The 21,180-nt window shown below is 35.7% G+C and overlaps 1 protein-coding gene across 9 annotated transcripts in view; it reads right to left on the bottom strand.

The window, feature by feature from the left end:
• Positions 1-2,180: 2,180 nt before the first annotated feature.
• st3gal4 (ST3 beta-galactoside alpha-2,3-sialyltransferase 4) overlaps positions 2,181-21,180 on the bottom strand; it is a 66,317-nt gene continuing 47,317 nt past the window's right edge. For 4 of the 9 annotated variants that reach the window (XM_067389599.1, XM_067389598.1, XM_067389601.1 and 1 more), the window contains exons 8-11: positions 20,386-20,575; positions 20,150-20,287; positions 12,543-12,695; positions 2,182-10,749 (exon numbers count right to left, since the gene is read on the bottom strand). In XM_067389599.1, the coding sequence (XP_067245700.1) occupies positions 10,660-10,749; positions 12,543-12,695; positions 20,150-20,287; positions 20,386-20,575 (571 nt within the window). In that variant the 3' untranslated portion in view covers positions 2,182-10,659. Of the gene's footprint in view, positions 10,750-12,542; positions 12,696-12,724; positions 12,870-17,883; positions 18,165-20,149; positions 20,288-20,385; positions 20,576-21,180 lie in introns of those variants that run through there. The other 5 variants (XM_067389606.1, XM_067389602.1, XM_067389605.1 and 2 more) reach the window with 5 other exon arrangements.

Below are 21,180 nucleotides of genomic sequence, written 5' to 3'. Positions count from 1 at the left end.
TTTATTTAAAATTAAAAGAAGGAAAAAAAAACGAGAATTCATGTTGATTCGCCCAGTGGTCTATAAGTTAAATAATAATAATAATTTTAATAATGATAATATAAAAAGATTAATTAGTTGGTAATTAAGCACAAATTTGTAAGTAGCCTACTAATACAAAAAGAAAAGTATAATGAAATGATTTGAGAATTGGCCTATTAGAAAAGAACTGTAGTTCTGACAATAGTAGCACAAGAACAATAAAAAATGTTGTCCCCTTCTGAGGTTTCCGATGTAGACCTTGTGTTTTAATAAAATTATCATTTATATATATATATATATATATATATATATATATATATATATATATATATATATATATATATATATATATATATATATATATATATAAAAAAGATGCACTGGATATACTTGAGGCGAGCCTGGTGCTCTCCAATGTGCGATGTGTTAGTCTGGTTGTTTAATAATAATAAAAAAAAATTGTGTGTTTTATTCTTTACCAGTTTTAATAACAGTATGTATTTTGGGCTGGTATTTTTTGAAATGGGCGGGTTTTAAGCTGTAGTTGGGCTGGAAATCTTTAGTCCAATCTGGCAACACTGCCCTCTGCTACAGCTGTCAATCATTCAGCATTTAAACAGCGCGTCGCGTTCGGTAATGGCAGTCAGCACGGTAAAACTCTCCAATATGATATATTACCATTATAATACTTGATATGTAGATAAAGGGCTGTGGATTTGCATAAAACGACTTTATCTTGCTGGAGTTTATTGTTGTTTCTGAACGATGGCATCATATTGGCTACAGGATGTCTGTTAGAATTGCACATGCATAATAACTGGAATTTTAAAAAGTGAGAAGAAACATATGATTAATAAACTGTTAGATACAGTCAGATATACACAGGGATTCTCTTTGTACCGTGAAGTTTTCAATGCGCAGCGCAACTGCGCGCTCTGACTCGATACTGCTTCAAGCGCATCATTCTGCTCCCGGGATGCGCATTAGCGGTTTTTTGTTTGTTTGTTTGTTTTTTGCTGTTTTGAAGCGTTTCATATTCATTGTTTTGCACACTGAAAGATTATTAATAGCCAATTTTGTTCTGTTGTATCTATCATATCTTGTTGCCCCATTAAAAAGCATGCCCCCGGAGAAAATCGTTGGAGAATCGTTGGAGAATTGTGATCTCTATTTAAAAAAAATAAATAAAAAATGTGATTGTCAATTATCCAGAATCATGCAGCTCTATTTTGACCCCACCAAAAACACTCAATACAATAATAATTAAAAAAAAAATCCAAAATCTAAACAACAGTGACAACAAATAATATATATATGACCCTGGACCACAAACTCAGACATAACGGATTATTATTATTTAAATTAAGATTTATACATCATAATAAATAAGATTTCCATTTGTGTGGTTTGTTAGGATAGGACAATATTTGGCCGCGATGTAACTATTTATATATATATATATATATATATATATATATATATATATATATATATATATATATATATATATATATATATATATATATATATATATATATATATATATATATATATATATATATATATATATATATATATATATATATATATATATATATATATATATATATATATATATATATATATATATATATATATATATATATATAATATATATAATATATATATATATATATATATATATATATATATATATATATATATATATATATATATATATATATATATATATATATATATATATATATATATATATATATATATATTTTATTTTATTTTTTTTTAAATAGTTACATCTCGGCCAAATATATATTTATTAGGGCTGTCAAGCGATTAATCACGATTAATCGCATACAAAATAAAAGTTTGAGTTTGCCTAATATATGTGGGTGTACTGTGTGTAATTATTGTGTATATATAAATACAAACACATCCATGTATATATTTGAGAAATATGTATTTATTTATATTTTTATATAATTTATATTCTATATACATTTTTTTTTGTACATAAATAACATATTTCTCTATACATATTAATTACACACATTACTCACACATATATTATACAAACTCAAACTTTTATTTTGTATGCGATTAATCACGATTAATCTTTTGACAGCCCTAATATATATATAGAGAGAGAGAGAGAGAGAGAGAGAGAGAGAGAGAGAGAGAGAGAGAGAGAGAGAAATTACCTTTAAAGTTGTCTAAATGAAGTCCTTAGTAATGCATATCCACTCACAAAAGATACATTTTTGATACATTTATGGTAGGACATTTACAAAATGATCTTTACTTAATATCCTAATGATTTTTGGCATAAAAAAAAATCAATAATTTTGACCCATACATTGTATTGTTGGCTATTGCTACAAATATACCCGTGCGACTTATGACTGGTTTTGTGGTCCAGGGGCAGATATACAATAATACAATAAATGGCATGTGAAAATTTGAGTAACATTTTCTTCGAAGACTTTTTCACGTTAAAATAAAATAAAAAATACATTTACATTTTAATATAAAATTTAAAAATAAAACCTAAAACACTGTATTTATTATCAGTTCTCAGAAGACGGTAACATTCATCAATGTTTTTTTTTTTTTTGTTCGAGGGTCATATTTAGAGCTAAAAAAGTCAGATTTTCACCAATAGTAAGTCATGCATGTGCATGAGATACGTGTGTGTGTGCATGTCTCTGTGGTGATGTAGGCCAGTAGCGGTCCTTAATTGTGCATTCTCATTCAGGTGTATACAAACGATGTGTACTGAACAAAGACATGAGGGCATTCCATCTGAACAGCTGGGTTCAGTGTCAGAGCGCTACACCTCAGCGATCACAGCCAGGGAAGACGCACCAACTAATGACAAATAAACCAATGAGGCCCGAGAGAGACGTGATAAGTAGGAGAAGCCCGCTGGCTACAATCAAAGCAGTGATTTCAAAATCCGGTCGCTGAGGACACTCGTGCTGCAGTTGCGTAAACCTACGATATGCGATACAGATCTTTCGCCAAACAGACAGGTCATTGAATGTTGACATGTAGACAAAGACTGTCAGCAGGTATTCTGTATAGCAGGGAAAACCCTGTGCAAACCTACCAGCATCAGAGATTCAAAAACTAGAGATATATGCAATGCATTTAGGACGTGATAAGCAATTAAAAGTGTTATTATAGCAATTTTCTGCTGTTTTGCTAGACTAAGGACACATTTACACTGCAGGTCTTGGTGCCCGATTCCAATATGTTGACTATATCAGATTTTTTTTTTTTTTTTTGATGACCAGCTTACATCATCTTTTAAAAGTGACCCATATCTGATATCTGCATTTACACTATACATTTGGTGAATAACCCAAGGTATAAGTACTGACACGGAAAAGCTTAGGCCGAAAATGGAGGAAAAACTGGGCTAATTACCATTACCTGGGCTAATGACGTCATTCTCCATCGACGTACGACTCACATTGCGACTGCTTACATGGACGTATGTGCATGTATATGATTCATATCAGATTTATTTCCATGTATGAATGAGGCTAGAGCTGCACAATACCTGAAAAACAAAAACGTATATATATATATTGCGATATGAATACCGTTTCACCTGATGAATAGCTCTATTTTGTAAAAATATAAATCATTCTACAATGATTGCTGTGATTTTGTAAGAGAGTGAATCTGCATAGAAAATAATAAACAAATGACAAGCATAGATAAATACAATAGAACAAAAATAGTCTATGTTTTTCAGGTAAGTCTAACAGTATTCAGTACAGAAACTGAATAATCAATAATAAAATAACACTGCATAGTCATCACTGTATAAAACAGTATCAGAAAGAGATTTACAGTGGGTATATTAGGCTGCTGTCACTTTAAGAGCTAATGCACGGATCCAAATAATGACATGCATCTGTTTTCTTTCTCAATTGTTTACATTCATGTAAGCCATAAGTCAAAATTCATGAGGATACTCACCAAGATGGGCATTTTGACATAAATTTGCATGTACAGTATGTGTCCATTCAAACACAAATACACGAGAAAGAGAACAGAAGTCGGTGTTCGCGCACAGAAAACAGCATGTGAGTTCCACATTAAGTTCTCTTTCACGTCTTCATGCACTCAAATTGTTTAAAATCACTGGCAGGGCCTTTCAGTCATGCAACTGATAAACAATCATTAACTTTGAAATTAATCCGAGAATAGCGTACGTTTCAAACCTTGGTGCCTGGTCGGTATGGATAACTGTGGATCAACTATAACTTCATATAATGTGAAAACGATATATCGAGTAGCTCTAAATGAGGCCTGAAACTGAAAGGAATCCAATCTGAATTGGGCCAAATAAACCATTAATGTAAATGCGGCCTTAGACACTGAATAAGATTGTTCCCAGCACTTCAACCACACAATCTCCTTGTGAAAAAAAGGAAGTACACTTTAACATGCTTTTAAAAAGAGTACTTCCTTAAAGAAGAATCAAAATCCCTTTACGACAAGTCATTTCAATCGGTGGCCATCTTTGAAACGCCTCTCGGGCATTCAACATCAAATTCTCCAAAGCTGTTTGCCAAGCTTTCGATTGAATTTCATCAATTCATCAATGAAATCTGACAACAACTGTCTCATAAATTTTGTTTCTAAACACTCAAATCATGAAACAAACAAACAAACAAACAAACAAACACAATATTTTTCAGCCTGGATCAAGCTAATGAGCATGCACAGATCTAAGTGTGCATCTCTGAAGTGTGCATCTGACTGTTTCTATGGGAACCGGAGCTTCTAACAGCCGCTGCAGTGACGCGATGACTTTACCAATCGGCCATTGGCTCTTATTTAGAAGGCGGGACTTATTCAGCATATTGTGTGTTGCACTTTCTCTCATTCAAAATAATACAAGTGATGCATCTTTTGTTATTCTATAGTGTTTGGAATAATATACTTTAAAAAGGTTTTCAGTTATGTATAATTACATGAAAACTTATGCATGCATGTTATGTACAATTAAATGAAAAAAATGATGAAAAATAATTATAGTTTTAATTTATAATAAATGCAATTGGGGGGGGGGGGAGGGGGAGGGGTAAGTAACCTGGTTGCCTTAAAATTTTAAATTCTTTGAAATTAAAAACCCAGTGGTTCCCAAACTTTTTCGCCCAGGCCCCCCTTTGGTAGAGAAAAAATATTTTCCTCATCATATTTTCTTGTATTTTCACAGCCGCAACACATGCTTGTCTACTGGATGCGGATAAGGCAAATGTTGCAAACCCATTTGTCCTTTTATGTCTAAACGCTGGAGTAGGCTACATCCAACGCTATGTATTTTACGCGGTGGCTAATTTGTACGAGTGAGGTCGTAAGAATTCGTCAACTAGGAAAATATGTATGAATTGGTCGTAAGATAGCGTACATTCATACGATTTGTCTAAACTCCAGTGACAGGTAGGTTTAGGGGCGGGGTTAGGTCATTCGTACAAATTCATATGGATTTAGCAACTCATAAAATACGTACTATTTAGCAAAAAACGTACAAATTCATATGACCTCACTCATGCGAATTTTTAAGTTTTGAATTTATAGGTTTTAAGTTTAATTTCGTACAAAATGTATGCATTGCCATGAAATCAGATTGGCTACATCTGAAATAGAACAGGGCATCAGTTTACTGTCGGGATTTGTTGTCGCACCACATCCAGTAGATAGCACCACTAATTATAAAGGGTTTTATTTGCTTGTCCCGTCGAGCCGCTAGCGTCTGGTGTAGAAACATTTTTGGTATTTGTGAATTTTACATTTACCTGGCACTGATAGTCCTTTCATGCATCTTTCATTTATATTCTTCAATCTTGCCATTTAGTGGTGTGGTATTGCATGACAACAACAGACCGCTCAAGTGTGTACTGCGGGTCATTTTGAGGTAATAAAATATGTCAGATTAATACGTTATGTTCAATTATTTACTTACGTGTCAAGTAGCCGCATAATAAACAGGATAATTATGCAGTGGAGTCTTGTATCTCCTTGAAGAGGTTTCTTTTGCACAACAATATTCTGACTGTACAAGTATCCCTTGTAATTTGGACTAAACCGCTCGATTCATATGGATTAGCTTTCCGATCTCTTAATTAACTTTTTGAATCATCAAAGATCAGAAGGGACAGAATGCTGTCAGATTTCATCAAAAAGATCTTCATTTGCATTCCAAAGATGAACAAAAGTCTTACTGGTGTGGAACGGCATGAGGGTGAGCAAAGACAGAATTATCATTGTGAGGTGAAATAACCCTTTAAAATGGATGCTTTTTATAAGTGTACTGTACTTAAGTGTGTCAAGAAACACAAATAGAAAATGAGAGTTAAGGCAAGTGCTCATTTGTAAATCACTTTGTAAAAATAATCAGTTTAATGACTAAATATAAATGCATTTGTAACTAATCTGACCTTAAGTTAGGTAATAAAAATTGACATTTCCCAGTTTCTCTCATTTGCGTGTCAGATGGCTCCATCTTTAGACATCAAAACAGACTCCTGCTGATAATAACAGATGCAGAAGAACAAAAAGAGAGCCCCATATCTACCTCTTCACCAAAATTCACCGTGCTATCAGTGTGTGTGTGCTCTTACCTGCACAAACCCTGCACTCCACAGTGTGTGGGAAGGTTCATCACATGGGGAAAAAAAAAGACCAGTTCAGGTTTGGCACAATTTTTAAGAGAGTGTGGGTGAGCTGAGCACAATACAGCGTTCACATTATCTGTGCTCAGTGTCTTAGCATTCAAAGAACAGTCTTAGAATTCAAACGCTGTCGGCAAACAAAAAAAGCAACAGATTTGCTGGCACATGAAAACAGTTCAAGTGTGTTAAGAGAGCTGATTTTGCTATTGCAATTATGGAAAAAACAGCAGCTCTTTGAGTGTCTGAGCCAAGAATTACACGCTAGCATCATGATGATGCAGCAGTATCATACTGCAGGAGAAAATTATTTAAGAGCAACCACTTTCTCAGCTCTACTACCCATTTGCATATACTTTTCATGCAAAGCGCCTACAGTGATTACTGTCGCATTTAAATATCACACAAATCTGCCATTTATCAGTCGTTGGGTCATTTATACCTGAATTTGAAATGTGAAAATATGCAACTAACTACAGTGATTTAAGAAAAATCATTGATGGAGGCATTTTCAAGCCAGCAATCTTTATGTCGGATCTTTGGCACAGGATCTTCAACACGAACACACACGTATACCCACACCTATACAAGGTGTCCCATTGATAACTTGCACTGACCTTGTTTTTTTTGGTTGTCACATAAACAGATATTTTTTGATTATGTAACAGTGTGTTGCATAACACAGACCAGGATGACCAATCAGGTATGACAAAGCAATGCATCCTGGTTCTGCAGGGGTAATGAAACCGCCGCTGTTCAGACACTCCAGCCTCTGAAGAAGAGGGCCAGTGACGCACTTGAACGAAACTGTTGTGCCCCAAACTACTTCACAATCACAAGTGACCGCTCTTCCCTATAGAGGGAAACTGCAGCTATAATTTCTGTCTGCACAGACATGGAGCTAAAATATAGGAGGATATAGAGAAGAGCATCTTAATTACATACTAGCTCTGTTCCACTGCTCTTTACAAATCAGACCCTTTTTAAAAAGAAGCACACTTTTGTATACTTTTAAAATGAGTACTTAAATAATATACTTTAACAGGAAATAATATACTTTAACAGAATACACTATAAATGTAATGTTTTCCGACACTTATTTACAATTAAATGAAAATGTATTAGTTTTAAATTTGTTAAATGCACTTTAGAACTAAACATGTAATTTCATAATTCCATTGTCTTTGAAACATGGTGTTGCCTACCTTTTTTCATTAATATTATATTATCTGCAAGTAGTATTTTAAAAAAATATATACTTTTAAGATACATAACAAGTGCACATTCAATACAGATTAAGTCCAATTCTTTTTCCACAAGGGGATTTTTCTCAGATGTTAAACTTGAAATGGGGGCTGCATCCGAAATCACATGCTTTCCTACTATATAGTAGGCAAAAAACAGGAAGCGACTAAAGAAGTCCCGTGAGGCCAAAGGAGAGGATTTGTGAATGGTGATCACATGATAAGGGCAACATGGCGAATGTAGTACGCCCGGAACACATACTATTTAGAACGGACTTTTTTTAGCAGTAATTACTTATTCAAAATAAGTACCTACTCAAGAGAGTATGCGATTTTGGATGCAAGCAGAGCCGAGTCGCCAGATGACTGTTGGAAATGTCCAAAAGAGGCAGATCTCCATCAAAAAAAAGTCTGATTCTTGAACATATAATTCAGTCCAGTGTTTAAAATAATAGTTCAGATGTTTTTGAACTGATTCATTAAACACATTAGCAGCTGTTTCTATGGGCCGCCATACGTAAGCCGTCCGCCATATTGGAACAGTCAAGGACGGTCCACAAACATTTCGAGAGCAAGGCCATGTCCCAAATGGCACACTTCAGCACTTTTGGTCTTGTGGACTTACAATAGCTGCCGTGTGCACCTATCCGTTAAGTCAATGAGACCGTAGGGTGTCCCTTTTGTCAATTTTAGGTCTCAGAAGGGTGCTTGTGAGCACCCTATTGAGTATGAGGTCTCTGTGGAACATAAGTGGGCGTTTCTGTATTTGTGGGTGCAGTGCAATGAAAATTAATTAAATTTGTGCAATGCAATGAAAATGATCCCCCTAAACCCTACCCACACTCTTGACGTAGGCAAATCAGGTAACGCTCTCAAAAACGCCCCTCTGATTATGGCCTCGTCCGTCAATCATTAATGTCCTGCAGAGACCTGTATACTTGCCTTTGCGGTCGATATGCACCCTCAATGCGCACTTTTAGTGCGAGCTCCACAGCAGAAATCTCATGTGTTGAACGCTTGTGTATGCATACGAGTCGAATGAAGTATACTTTGCAAGGCTGAGCATTCGACTGTGCACGTACACTAGCGCACACGTAAAAACTAAGTATGCCCAGGGCTGTAGTTAGATGCATGTATTAATATCTATATCTGCAATAGACTTCAGCGGATGATTTTGCTAAACTAATGCAATACAAGACGAAGGCATCAGCTAACACGGCATTAAAAAGTTACCATAGTAAAAACCTGTATTATTGTGTTAAAACATATAAAACCAACACATTCTCACCTGTTAAAAGGTTATCCCATATCTTCAGGAATTTAAATCTCGGCAGTTTCGCAACATCACACACACATCTTGTATAAATGTCATTTTTATTAATGTACTGACTATTTCTTTGTCTATACAATACTGAATTAAATATAGGTGTATCATTCTCTTTGTCCACCATTTTAGATTCATTTATCCATGAAACTGTTGTGGGATTGGCTTTCAGCAAAATATGGGTTGCTGCCATAGAATTTGACCAAAACAAGGAGAACTTCTAGAACAGTCTTTGTGTCAAAAGTGCATCTCTCACTAGGTATTTTTTTGCTGATTTTGGGCTGCCGAGACCAAACATCACTCACATTGAGGGCTGTAAGCAACTAGGCCTTGCAGTCTGGCAGAGTATTTGAGCACATACGAACGAAAACTCTCTCTCTCTCGCCTGACAAAACTCCAGATGTTCCTTCCTCTGTGAAGCTCCGAGTAATGAAAATGACTCAAACAAAGAGGCAGCTCCCCCCACTTCAAATGGAAACAATAACTATAAAGCAGAAAGTGAACATACGGCCATCATGTACATATGATGTGCTTCAGTGCAAGCATGTAGGCTCGTGTTTCACTCTCCCTGTAAACAGACCTCGCTCACACTGTCAGTGTCAGTCACGTAGATGAACCGCCCTCTTCAGGCTGCGTGAGGTATTGCTACAGATATTCTGGTGATGGCTTTACCATATTGCTACTCAGAGGAAAAGTGTATCTTAAATACAGGAAAAAAATTAGTTGAAATATCTGGCTCTTCAGAAAATTAAAGTGACCTTAAAAGTTTATCTGATATTTACCCTTCTATTGAGTTCATAAGTGTTAAATATTTAAATTCGAAAGTGCACTAGATTGTGTAACTTCTTTTTTGCTTGCAAATTCTATTAACATTCTGTGCAAAGTGCAATTTGGTTATCTGAAAACAAACTTGTCCTTTGCAGATACTGAATATGGGAGCTGTGAAGAAGAAGGCCATATAGGAGACACATTTGAGATCACTAGGATATTTTTTCTCAGGAGAAGAAGTAGATATACTGTAAGCACAAGTCTCCACTTGTTCTCCATTAAATCTTGCCCATGAAAAACAAGATTTCATTTCATTTTATTAAATACTTAAGAATTTTGCAAAATATCCAGTGGTGATATTTCAATAAAAGTGTCCAAAAGGAAACAACAAAAAAGAGGGAAAAATTATAAATATGTGAGGTCAGACAAAAATTTGGAAATTACAGAGAAATGCAGAAATCTTACAGAAACTACTAAGAGCTCTGCAGTGTGAGAGCTGGATATAATCCAGGCTCGTGTGAATATCCGAGGATATTGTTTCTAGTGTTTCCTCTATTTACATGCGTTCATGTATGTTTTTACGTGTGAACACATATACATGTGCTCCTGTTGGGTGTCAAGAATGAGGATGAAGATATGAAATGGCCCCCTGGTCTTTCAGTCTCTTCAGAACTTGAGCCTCTTGGTTGAGATCATGGTAGGAATTCTGAAACAACAGAATGTTACACACTATTAGAAGAAAAGGTTCTATGTAGAAGGGTTCTGTCTGACATCATATATAGAACCTTTCATGGGTTCCCATCAAGGGATCATTTTATGGAATTAGTTTTTATTCACTTTATTTCAATAGTCCACTTCAGACATTCTAGTAGACTGTTTAATATTCTGATGCTCCCCAACCATAACTCACTTATGCTATAACTAACTTATTACTAACCCAAAACAGTCTACTCCTGGCTCTACAGTGCGACCATTCCAGTCGCATTTGAAATTGAACGTGTTTTTGCAGCATTGAGCAATGTAGCCAATCACAGACATATCTGTTGATTTCTTGAACACAATAGCCAATCAGAGGCGTTTAAGTTAATATCCACTCAATGCTCAAAACGCTGGAGTTTGTTCAGTGCTGAGTTCAGTCAAAGACTATTTGGTTCAGTGCAAAATCGCAAATCCTTTCATTATAACAAAGTAAAGACGCAATGTAAATAAGAGATTCATTGTGCAGTGTATTATAATGGAAGTTTGTGAGAAGTTTGTGATGATTTGAGAGGAGTGACTGCTTTTTAATGACTATAAAGGGAGTTTGCAAATGTAATACTGATTTTATTCAACTCAATAAACGTCAAGTTAATATTAAGTGACTTACATTTTTGGTTCACTTACAGTATTGTCAGATTTTGCTCCATTTCGTCAATGAAAATAGTTCCAAACAAAATTACAGCTGAACCGTTGCTCATCTCAGAGCAAACAGTCGTTTCGTTTATGAATGAATCTGCATTTTCAAATGAATGTAGTCAGTCAATTATTCAATGACCCAGTCATATACAGTTGCTTGCTTTGTTTATTAATGAATCAGCCATTTGAATGAATCAATTGAATGAATGATTCAGTGAAAAAAGACAGTGACTTGCTGCCCCCTACTGGTGCTTATAGTTTCATTTTTGAAGTATCATTTCAGTTATTCAAATCATTTATTATTTCTATATTCAAAAACTTCTATTTAAAACATTAATCTCATAACACTGTTATTAATTCATGCCACTTCTGATCCTCATCAAACAGTCCATAAATATACCTAAATGCCACCTTTTTGTTCTTCTGTGTCACCTCTGCAGTGCAAATATGAATTTTGTTGATATTGGTTTAATTTGATTAGTGACTTACTCTTCCTGATTGTGTCTTATTCTAACGTGATGTAGGTGGAAATACCGATCCAGTGTCTACAAAGCGAATGTGCAAAGATTAAGTCAAACGGCCTTTACAAAAAAAAGGTAAAACTATGATGTCGGATGATTTTGAAGTTGGAGGAGAAAATGAGATGGAGTTTTTCGCCTTACCACGGTTCTACCGCCTACGTCACGTGTGACCTTTCCAACATGATTACGTAATGCGTGGAGCATCGCAGAGGAGTGCAAGATGAGCATTTGCGGTTAAAAAGTATATAATTTTTTTTTTTTTTTAATAAAATGATGATCTTATCTCTAGATAAGACTCTTATTCCTCATCTAGGATCATGTAGAGCTCTTTGAAGCTGCACTGAAACTGACATTTGGACCTTCAACCCGTTGAACCCCAGTGAAGTCCACTATATGGAGAAAAATCCTTTCTTTTCGACTGAAGAATGAAAGACAAACAACTTGGATGACATGGGGGTGAGTAAGTTATCAGAAAATTTTAATTCTGAAGTGAACTAATCCTTTAAGCAGACAGTCTAACAGAATATCTGAAGTGGACTATTGAAATAAAGTGTTACCCAGTTTTTCCATTGTAAAAACCAACCTTCATTGACTTCATTGTTTCTTGTCCATAATAGTGGATGGGCAGTTTCTGGTTTTGGAACTCTGGATATCCAAATCCAGCGAGGTGCACAACGTCACAGTAGTTTAGTGCCACAAATACTGCCAGAATACCAGTGGTGGGATGGACTGGTTTCTGACGGAGAAACAAAAACAGAGGTGGTGCTTCAGATAACAGTCTGTTTAATAGTGTTTGTCCTCCTGCAGGGGGCGGCTGAAGACAGCTTTAACTTTCCTAAGAATGGTTAAACACTTGGCTTTTAGTCCCCTTTGGTCCACCTGCAACCGTCCAGCTGACGTAACGTAACCTCTTTTGAAAGAAAGAAAAAAAAAAAGCTCTTTGAAATGTTCCACACAACCTTTAATAGGACATATGTCAACATTGTACATAAAACTGAGGTTTAAATGAGGTTTTAAACCTCATCACTTTGTAGATGTTGTAAAAACGTTGAACAGACACCTACACTGCAATAAAAAAAACATTGCAATAAACCACTTAAAATGTTTTCGCTGTGAATTATTGTCAGAAATTCCCTTCTGTATGTTGGAAAATGTATGCTTAGTAAGAGGAAAGTAATGCATCTTGGTTTTTTCCAGTCCTGACTGCTTAAGTTGTGTCTATCTCTCTCTTTCCAAGTCATTAGCTTTTCCGCATTGCTCCATGATTTCCGCAGCCACTGATCCGTTAACTCCTACACAAAGCATCCTCTCTAAACACACTCGTACATCTCCTCAGAGGCGCAAATCTCAGCCTCCATTTCAACAACAGTGTCAACATTTTCACATCATGTTCAAATTAGAACAGAGACTTCCTACTTTCTTCTTTCGTTCTTGTTAATGGTCTTTCCTTTCCAAATGGAGCTGTGAACATTACGCAACACCCTAGCCACTGTGCTCCGAGTTACTCATGTAGAACTTTTACAAATATCAAGCTTGTTGAGTTTTAAATGATAAAACAATATGTGTAGTATTCAACATTACAGATTTGGACTCTTGGACATGTCAATTTGTTCGAAATTGAGGTTTTCACATAAATGAGTTCATTAGGCCCTCGTCTAGCGATCCCAATGCACTAATAGCAATTAAACATCTAAAAGTATCTTTATTTGTATGTTTTCTGAGAGGAGTATCTTTCCTTTGTCCATGAAAAATGCATTTTTTCTCTGCTTGCTTCTCGAGGACTGGCGCTTCCCTCAGCACAAGTCTGGTATCGTTTAAAAGCGCAGCATTCCAACTTTGTGAATATTCATAGTGAATTCTCGATGGCACGAGTCTGAACCAATGAGATGTGATTTTCACACTCATGCTGATGTAAACAAAACAATCTTACTCGCGCTGACAGACAGATCCAAAGCCGCCTCAGTGATCCCGATATACACATACACAGAATTACAGTACTTCAGCAGGTATTCATGGAAAAAGCGAAAGTGAACATTTGGTTATGTGTATGTGTAACATATTAGATCCATGTGGTACAGAGGGTCTTAATATATAGGCTCCGTTTCATTAATGTTAATCAAATAATTGTGGAGTTATGGACAAAAGTTGAATAATATATATATATATGGGTTTTGACTTGGTTTGTGCACATTTGGTGGTATTACCAGGGATTGTAAGGTTTGGTTGCTGGTGATTTTATTTTTGAGAAACCTTGAAATTTACAGAGAAAACGAACCTTGAGAAAACTTTAACTCGATTTTTCTCAAAATTGACTTTGCTGAATATTGACTTCAAATAGTCATTTTTTGGATTCCAATGAATCATACATAATTTTGTAGGTTTTTTAACACAGAATGTGAAAATAAAAACCATTTTTTAGAAAATTTGCGACTAATTTTGGCAGCATGGGTCACATATTAGCTAAAATTATATTTTTGTATTTAGTTTTCAAATATTGTTTTGTGCCTGGTAAATAATAATGTGTGTTCCTTGTAAATGGTAATAATAATAATAATAATAATAATAATAATAATAATAATAATAATAATAATACTCAGAAGGATAATTATCTAATAAACCTGGCTAGATTGTCTTCTGTTGTGATTCTAGCTAATGAAATATTATAGAATTAAACATTAAATAAACATAAATTTGATCCTTTAAAGATTTTATCAATTTCCATGATTTTTTTAATGCCTGTAAATTATTATTTTTTATAAATTTCCTTGTATTTAAATGTTTTTTTATGACCATGAACCCTGAATAAACAACAGATGTTACAAAGTAACAGACAAGCTTTAGCCCTTTTTTTTTTAATTTTTTTTTTTTAATCGATAAAATGTTCCCAAATGAACCAAAAAATGATGTGGAATATTTTTTTCTTCATGTGCCATCAACATATGTGCAGTAGAGGGTTAAGATTTCCTGTAGTTTTTTTCCGTTTACTTGCTCTACTTCTAATTTTAGAAGCCGACAGTTCTGCTAGCGTTTCCCGTTAAAAGCCCCTTTAACAGACTGAAGGCTGCGCTGGTTGTTGGTAATAAGTGTCCAGGTTAAGAACTAGTATGTTGATGTTTGACTAAAAACATCACTCTCAGTTTCGGTCCGTTTTTCTGGCATGTGGATGTGCACGTGTGTTTCTCCCATGTTTATTGACATAGTACGGCTCTGTTTGCCGTGTCATCTCTGTGATTCTGGCTGTCGGCCCAGAGTTAGCAGGTTTTCCTGTCAGCGAGATACACGGGAGGACAACCTTCTTAAGCAGCCCGAGGAATATAAAGAAGTACATCTGTTGCACGTGTGTCTGGATGAACAAGCGGAATAAATGTCTGCTTGACAGAAATATGTGGAGGGGTGTGCCTCCAAAAATACAAAACTACACTGAAGATGTATGCGTATGTTTGTCTAAGCGTGACTGACACTGTGCTTAGTTTAAAAATACAGGTGACAAAATGATAAAGAAAGATAGATGGACACAGAGAGAGAGGGAAGAGTTTGGTTGGGAGGAGGTGCAAAGCACTTTGAGCTTGTATTCCCTGGCTGTTACTAGCCTTAGATAACATGTACCAGAAATAAACAGACACACTTCTAATCATAATTCTATGTAAACCTCTGTAGAGTATCAGGATACTTTAGGGCTCTCCGATTATAGATAACTGACCGTACAGACATTTCACAGTAACAAATCTCTTGGCTCTCACTAAAAAAAACAAGCAGAATCCAAAATTAACACACGTGAGTGAAAATTGGCTTTGGTGAGTTAAACGCTTGCCAATTGGCTGGTCATTTTATTAGAAACAGCATAACATCAACAAGTCGATCTGTAAGAATGACCATCTGACCTTCACTACTGTAAGTGACACAAACAAAAAGCAGACATGCTCCCATTCAAATGTTTGAGCTCAGTAGGATTTTCTTTTGTTTGTTTCAAAGAAAATTGACTTTTATTTAGCAAGTATGCATTAAATTGATCAAAAGGGACTGTTTAGACATTTAAAATGTTACAGAAGATTTGTATTTTAAATAAATTGAAAGTTCAAAAGAACAGCATTTATCAAAGAATTCTTAAAAACTGTTTTCAACATTGATAATAATCATAAATGTTTCTTGAGCAGCAAATCAGCATATTAGAATGATTTCTGAAGGATCATGTGACACTGAAGACTGGAGTAATGATGCTGAAAATCCAGCTTTGATCACAGGAATAAATTACACTTTACTATATATTCACACAGAAAACAGCTATTAAATTGTAAAACTTCATAAAATGACGTTTTTACAGCAATTTTATCAAATAAATGCAGCCTTGCTGAGCATAAGAGACTTCTTTTAAAATCATTAAAAACAGTCTTATCGAGCCCAAACTGCGTTTAACCCATTTGCATAAAAATGTTACACCTTCAACTTTCACCTGGAAAATTTCTTCATGTGAATGTTTTGCATCATGCAAACAGTGTTCCTCACACAAAGCACAGGAGACTCGACTCACAACTTACTTTAATAGAGTTTAAAATATATTGGGTAAATATAAATCCATCAATTAATTCATATTTATTTATTTTTTATAATATTTTTTATTAACTAAATTTATATTTATTCAAAATGTATCCTTAATTAAGATTTTTTCTTAGCATGCCCCATGCAATTCTGTTGCCTTCGGAAGAGGATTAGGGCCAAGCAATAATAAAAAAATAAAAACATCGAGATTAAAGTTGTTAAATTTCGAGAAAAAAGTCGAAATAAAATGTTGAAAATAAAGTCATTAAATTACGAGAAAAAAGTCGTTAAATTACGTGAACAAATTTGTTAAATTATGAGAAAAATATCGTTAAATTTCAGAAAAAAGTTGAAATAAAATGTTGAGAATAAAGTCATTAAATTACGAGAAAAAAGTTGTTAAATTACGAGAACAAATTTGTTAAATTATGAGAAAAATGTCGTTAAATTTCGAGAAAAAAGTCGAGATAAAATGTTGAGAATAAACTCATTAAATTATGACTTTATTCTCAACATTTTATCTCAACTTTTTTCTCGAAATTTAACAAGTTTTTTCTTTAAATTTAACAACTTTAATCTCGAGATGGTTTTATTTTTTTATTATTGCTTGGCCCTAATCCTCTTCCGTAGTTGCCACCTTGTGAAAGAAGTGATTCAATGCACTCGTGCAACTTGCAATTATGAGGCACACATACTATTCTGGTGACGAAATTTGCGCTACGTGAATTGTACACGGACCCTCACATAAGTATACTTTGGGTCATAATTTGTGAATATTGACTGTGAAATGTAGTTTGCACACAATTTGTGCACTATTGATGATGAACAGTGTACTTTAAATGTACTTTGAAGTAAAACTTTTAATCTGTCATTATTACAAAGTGAACTTAACTGTGTTAAGAAACATAGTAGCCTTAATGAAAGTGTATTCTCTTTAAGTGCACTTAAGTGGCCTTTTATTTCATTCATATCTGAAAGTGCGGTTTAAAAAATACTTTTAAGATTTGAAGTATGCTACATGTGCACATTCAAATAGAATTAAGCGCACTTGTGTTTCACAAGGGACCCTTTAGCAACAGAAACAGCATATTAAGGGAAACAATTGGAATGTCATTACACGTATTGATGAAATACATGCAGCATAAGAGACTTCTTTCAAAAATCACCATTTACAAAATAAAAGCGTTACAATTCTCTCTGCTCTCCACTGCTTCATGAATGTTATACACACTCAATCACATTCTTATCAACCTTATCAGCCCCACGTAGCATGTCATTTTTCTATGGAAGTAAATCAGTAGAAAAACACAAGATGGTTGCTGATTTGAATGTGAGAACTTGTCGTATTAATATTTGTATTTGTAAACTGAAATTTACACTCACAGCCCTGATGTGAAAAGCTGAATGTTTCGATTTGCACACGCAGACAACAATCAAAACACCCGTGTTACGAAGTTGTAGTTGCAGATTAATAGTTACAAATGTGTAAAATGGCATTCACATAGACAAAATGAGAGACAGAAATGTGTGATACATATTTACTTTTGCACTGCACTTCACTTTCGCTGTACGGCTTCAAGTCGGCCCTTCCTCTCAGATCTGGCAGTACAAGTTCAATTCCTGGCGCTTTGACTTTTGCTACTCTTTTTGTGATATTCCTGTAGCAAAACTGAAATTTGAAAACAGATGTGAGAGAGCCGTTTTATTGGTCGATGACTGATCAATGAGCAACGCCATCCAGTGCAACTTGGCATGCGGAAAGAAATAATTGCATATGTATGAGACAATATTTTCATTAAAATATCTTTATATTACAGTAAAAGAGTAGTCAAGTTTTGGACCACCAAAACAGCGCGATCTGCTCTATGTAGTGACATCATTGCGTACAAAAACGTCCCATTTCATTGGCTGACTCCAACCAATAAATGACTTTACTCTTTTACTGTAATATAAAACTCAGTTAAAACTAATGATATTTTAATTTTAATGAAAACAGGCATTTTATTCCCTTTTATTATTGATTGTTGTCTGTGTATGCAAATCGAAACATTCAGCTTTTCACATCAGGACTGTGAGTTTAAATTTCAGTTTACAAATACAAATATTAATATGACAAGTTCTCACATTCAAATCAGAAACCTCTCGTGTTTTGCTACTGATTTACTTCCAAATTTTTCATGGGAGTGAATCCATGTGAGAAAAACCGCCCTCTTTCTCACAAATTTGAGATTAGAGAAGAGCTGGTGTTCTGCTCACTAATGGAGACTTTGAAGCATCAGGATTTGTAACTCAACACCAAATGTCAACCGGCTGGACTCTCCTTAAAACCTTTTATCTAAAATGTATCATTAATTAACATTTTTTCTTAGCATGCCACATGCAATTGTGTCAAGAATCCATTTATGATGCATTAAAATCCTGCCTATGCAAGCAATTTATTAGGTTTTAAAAAAATATAATTTCAATAATTTCATTACTGTCAAATACATAAGTGGAACAATATTTATATCTGAAATAACAATGATCAAGCATAACATTATGAGCACCTTCCTAATATTGTGTTGGTCCCCCTTTTTGCTGCCAAAACCTCCCTGACCCGTCAAGACATGAATTTACTAGACCCCTGAAGGTGTGCTGTGGTATCTGGCACCAAGATGTTAGCAGCAGATCCTTCAGTCCTGAAAGTTGTGAGGTGGATCCTCCATGGATCAAACTTGTTTGTTCAGCACATCCTACAGATGCTCACTTGGATTGAGATCTGGGGAATTTGGAGGCCAATTCAAGACCTCAAACTCATTGTTGTGCTCCTCAAACCATTCATGAACCATTTTTGCTTTGTGACAGGACACATTATCCTGCTGAAAGAGGCCACAGTCACCAGGGAATACCGTTTCCATGAAAGGGAGTACATGGTCTGCAACAATACTTAAGTAGGGGATACGTGTCAAAGTAACATCCACATGGATGGCAGGACCCAAGGTTTCCCAGCAGAACATTGCCCAAAGCATCACACTGCCTCAGTTCTGATGCTCACGTGTCCACTGTTGGCTCTTTCGGCGGTCAGCATAGGTACCCTGACTGATCTGCAGCTATGCAGCTCCATACACAACAAACTGTGATGCACTGTGTATTCTGACACCTTTCTATCAGAACCAGCATTCACTTCTTGAGCAGTTTGAGCTACAGGAGCTCGTCTGTTGGATCGGACCACATGGGTCAGCCTTCGCTGAGCCTCGGCCGCCCATGACCCTCTCGCCAGTTCACGGAGCACTTTTGATAGATACTGACCACTGCAGACCGGGAACACCCCACAAGAGCTGCAGTTTTGGAGATGCTCTGATCCAGTCATCTAGCCATCACAATTTGGTCCTTGTCAAACTCACTCAAATCCTTAAGCTTGCCCATTTTTCCTGCTTCTAACACATCAACTTTGAGGACAAAATGTTCACTTGCTTCCTAATATATCCACCCACTAACAGGTGCCGTGATGAAGAGATGATCAGTGTTATTCACTTCACCTGTCAGTGCTCATAATGTTATGGCTGATCGCTGTCTATCCACACTGGAATATCTGTTCTGCCAAAGTAAGTGCATTTCCATAGTGATGAGAGTGTTTATCATTCCCTGGAGCCTGGTCATGTGTGCAGATCTCACCTGTTGTCGCCGTGGTTGCAAAGGAATTTGCAGAAGCTTGCTGGCTGTTAGGCGAAGGAAATATGGGTCCAGGACCCGGATCTGACTGGCCTGGCCGAGCCAGATCTGAGGAGGCGGCTTCCAGAAACCCTTTCGAACCTAAATCAAGCACAGAGAGAAAACAGCGCCTCATGATTACTGGGAAATCAGGGGGAAATCTGGCAGAGGTTTAAAAAAAACAAGCGAGACGGACTGACCCTCTTCTCATCATATAGGATTTCTTTGAGCCAGCGGAGGTCCTGCTGTTTGAAAGGAACCAGGACCAGCAGGGTGTCCGGGTCATTGTGGATACCTGGATTATAGGAGGCGGATTCGGGGTAAAACAGACGCAAAGTGGTCTTGTTACCCACATCCTCCTCGAAGCCTCTCACTGGGGCGTCATTCAGCCTGACACACAAAGTGGGGGACAAAAGCAATTTATATTAATGTCAAAGGCCAAATCAGAGCTGGAAATACATGTTGAACTCAAATCATGTCGGAATAAGCATCGATAATATAAGTGCGTAGGATTTAATATCAATGCAGTGCACCACAATAATGCAGAGTTGAGAATGTGCAGTTAAGGAAACAAATTGGTGCTGGTCATAATTTGTGATTATTGACTGTACAGTGTAGTTTGCACACAATTTGTGCACTGTTGATGATGAATAGTGCTAAAGCTTGCCAGAAAACACTACTCATTAAGCCGATTTATGAGGTGACAGGCCTGTGAGGCCAAAACTGCATTTCCCGTTATTTCAAATGGCAGCAAGAGAACGATAAAATGCATAATAGAGTCAATTACAGACCTTATTTACACTCTTTGCCCTTGATTTTGCTACACTAGTGCTAAAAAAAGCATCCTGACTTTGGCAGTATGTTAAAAAGAGAGAAGAAATATGAAATTGCCTAACACATCCATTTTTTCCAGATAAAATGTATTCGTACATCACCTCATAATTACGACCTCCGAGCTTGTAAGTAGGAGGACTTGAAAGCCGCAATACATTTCA

This window comes from Chanodichthys erythropterus, chromosome 7, assembly GCF_024489055.1.
Source record: "Chanodichthys erythropterus isolate Z2021 chromosome 7, ASM2448905v1, whole genome shotgun sequence".
Classification (NCBI taxonomy): Eukaryota; Metazoa; Chordata; class Actinopteri; order Cypriniformes; family Xenocyprididae; genus Chanodichthys; species Chanodichthys erythropterus.
The sequence above is the reverse complement of the archived record's forward strand: the minus strand, read 5'-3'. Positions and strand labels throughout refer to the sequence as shown.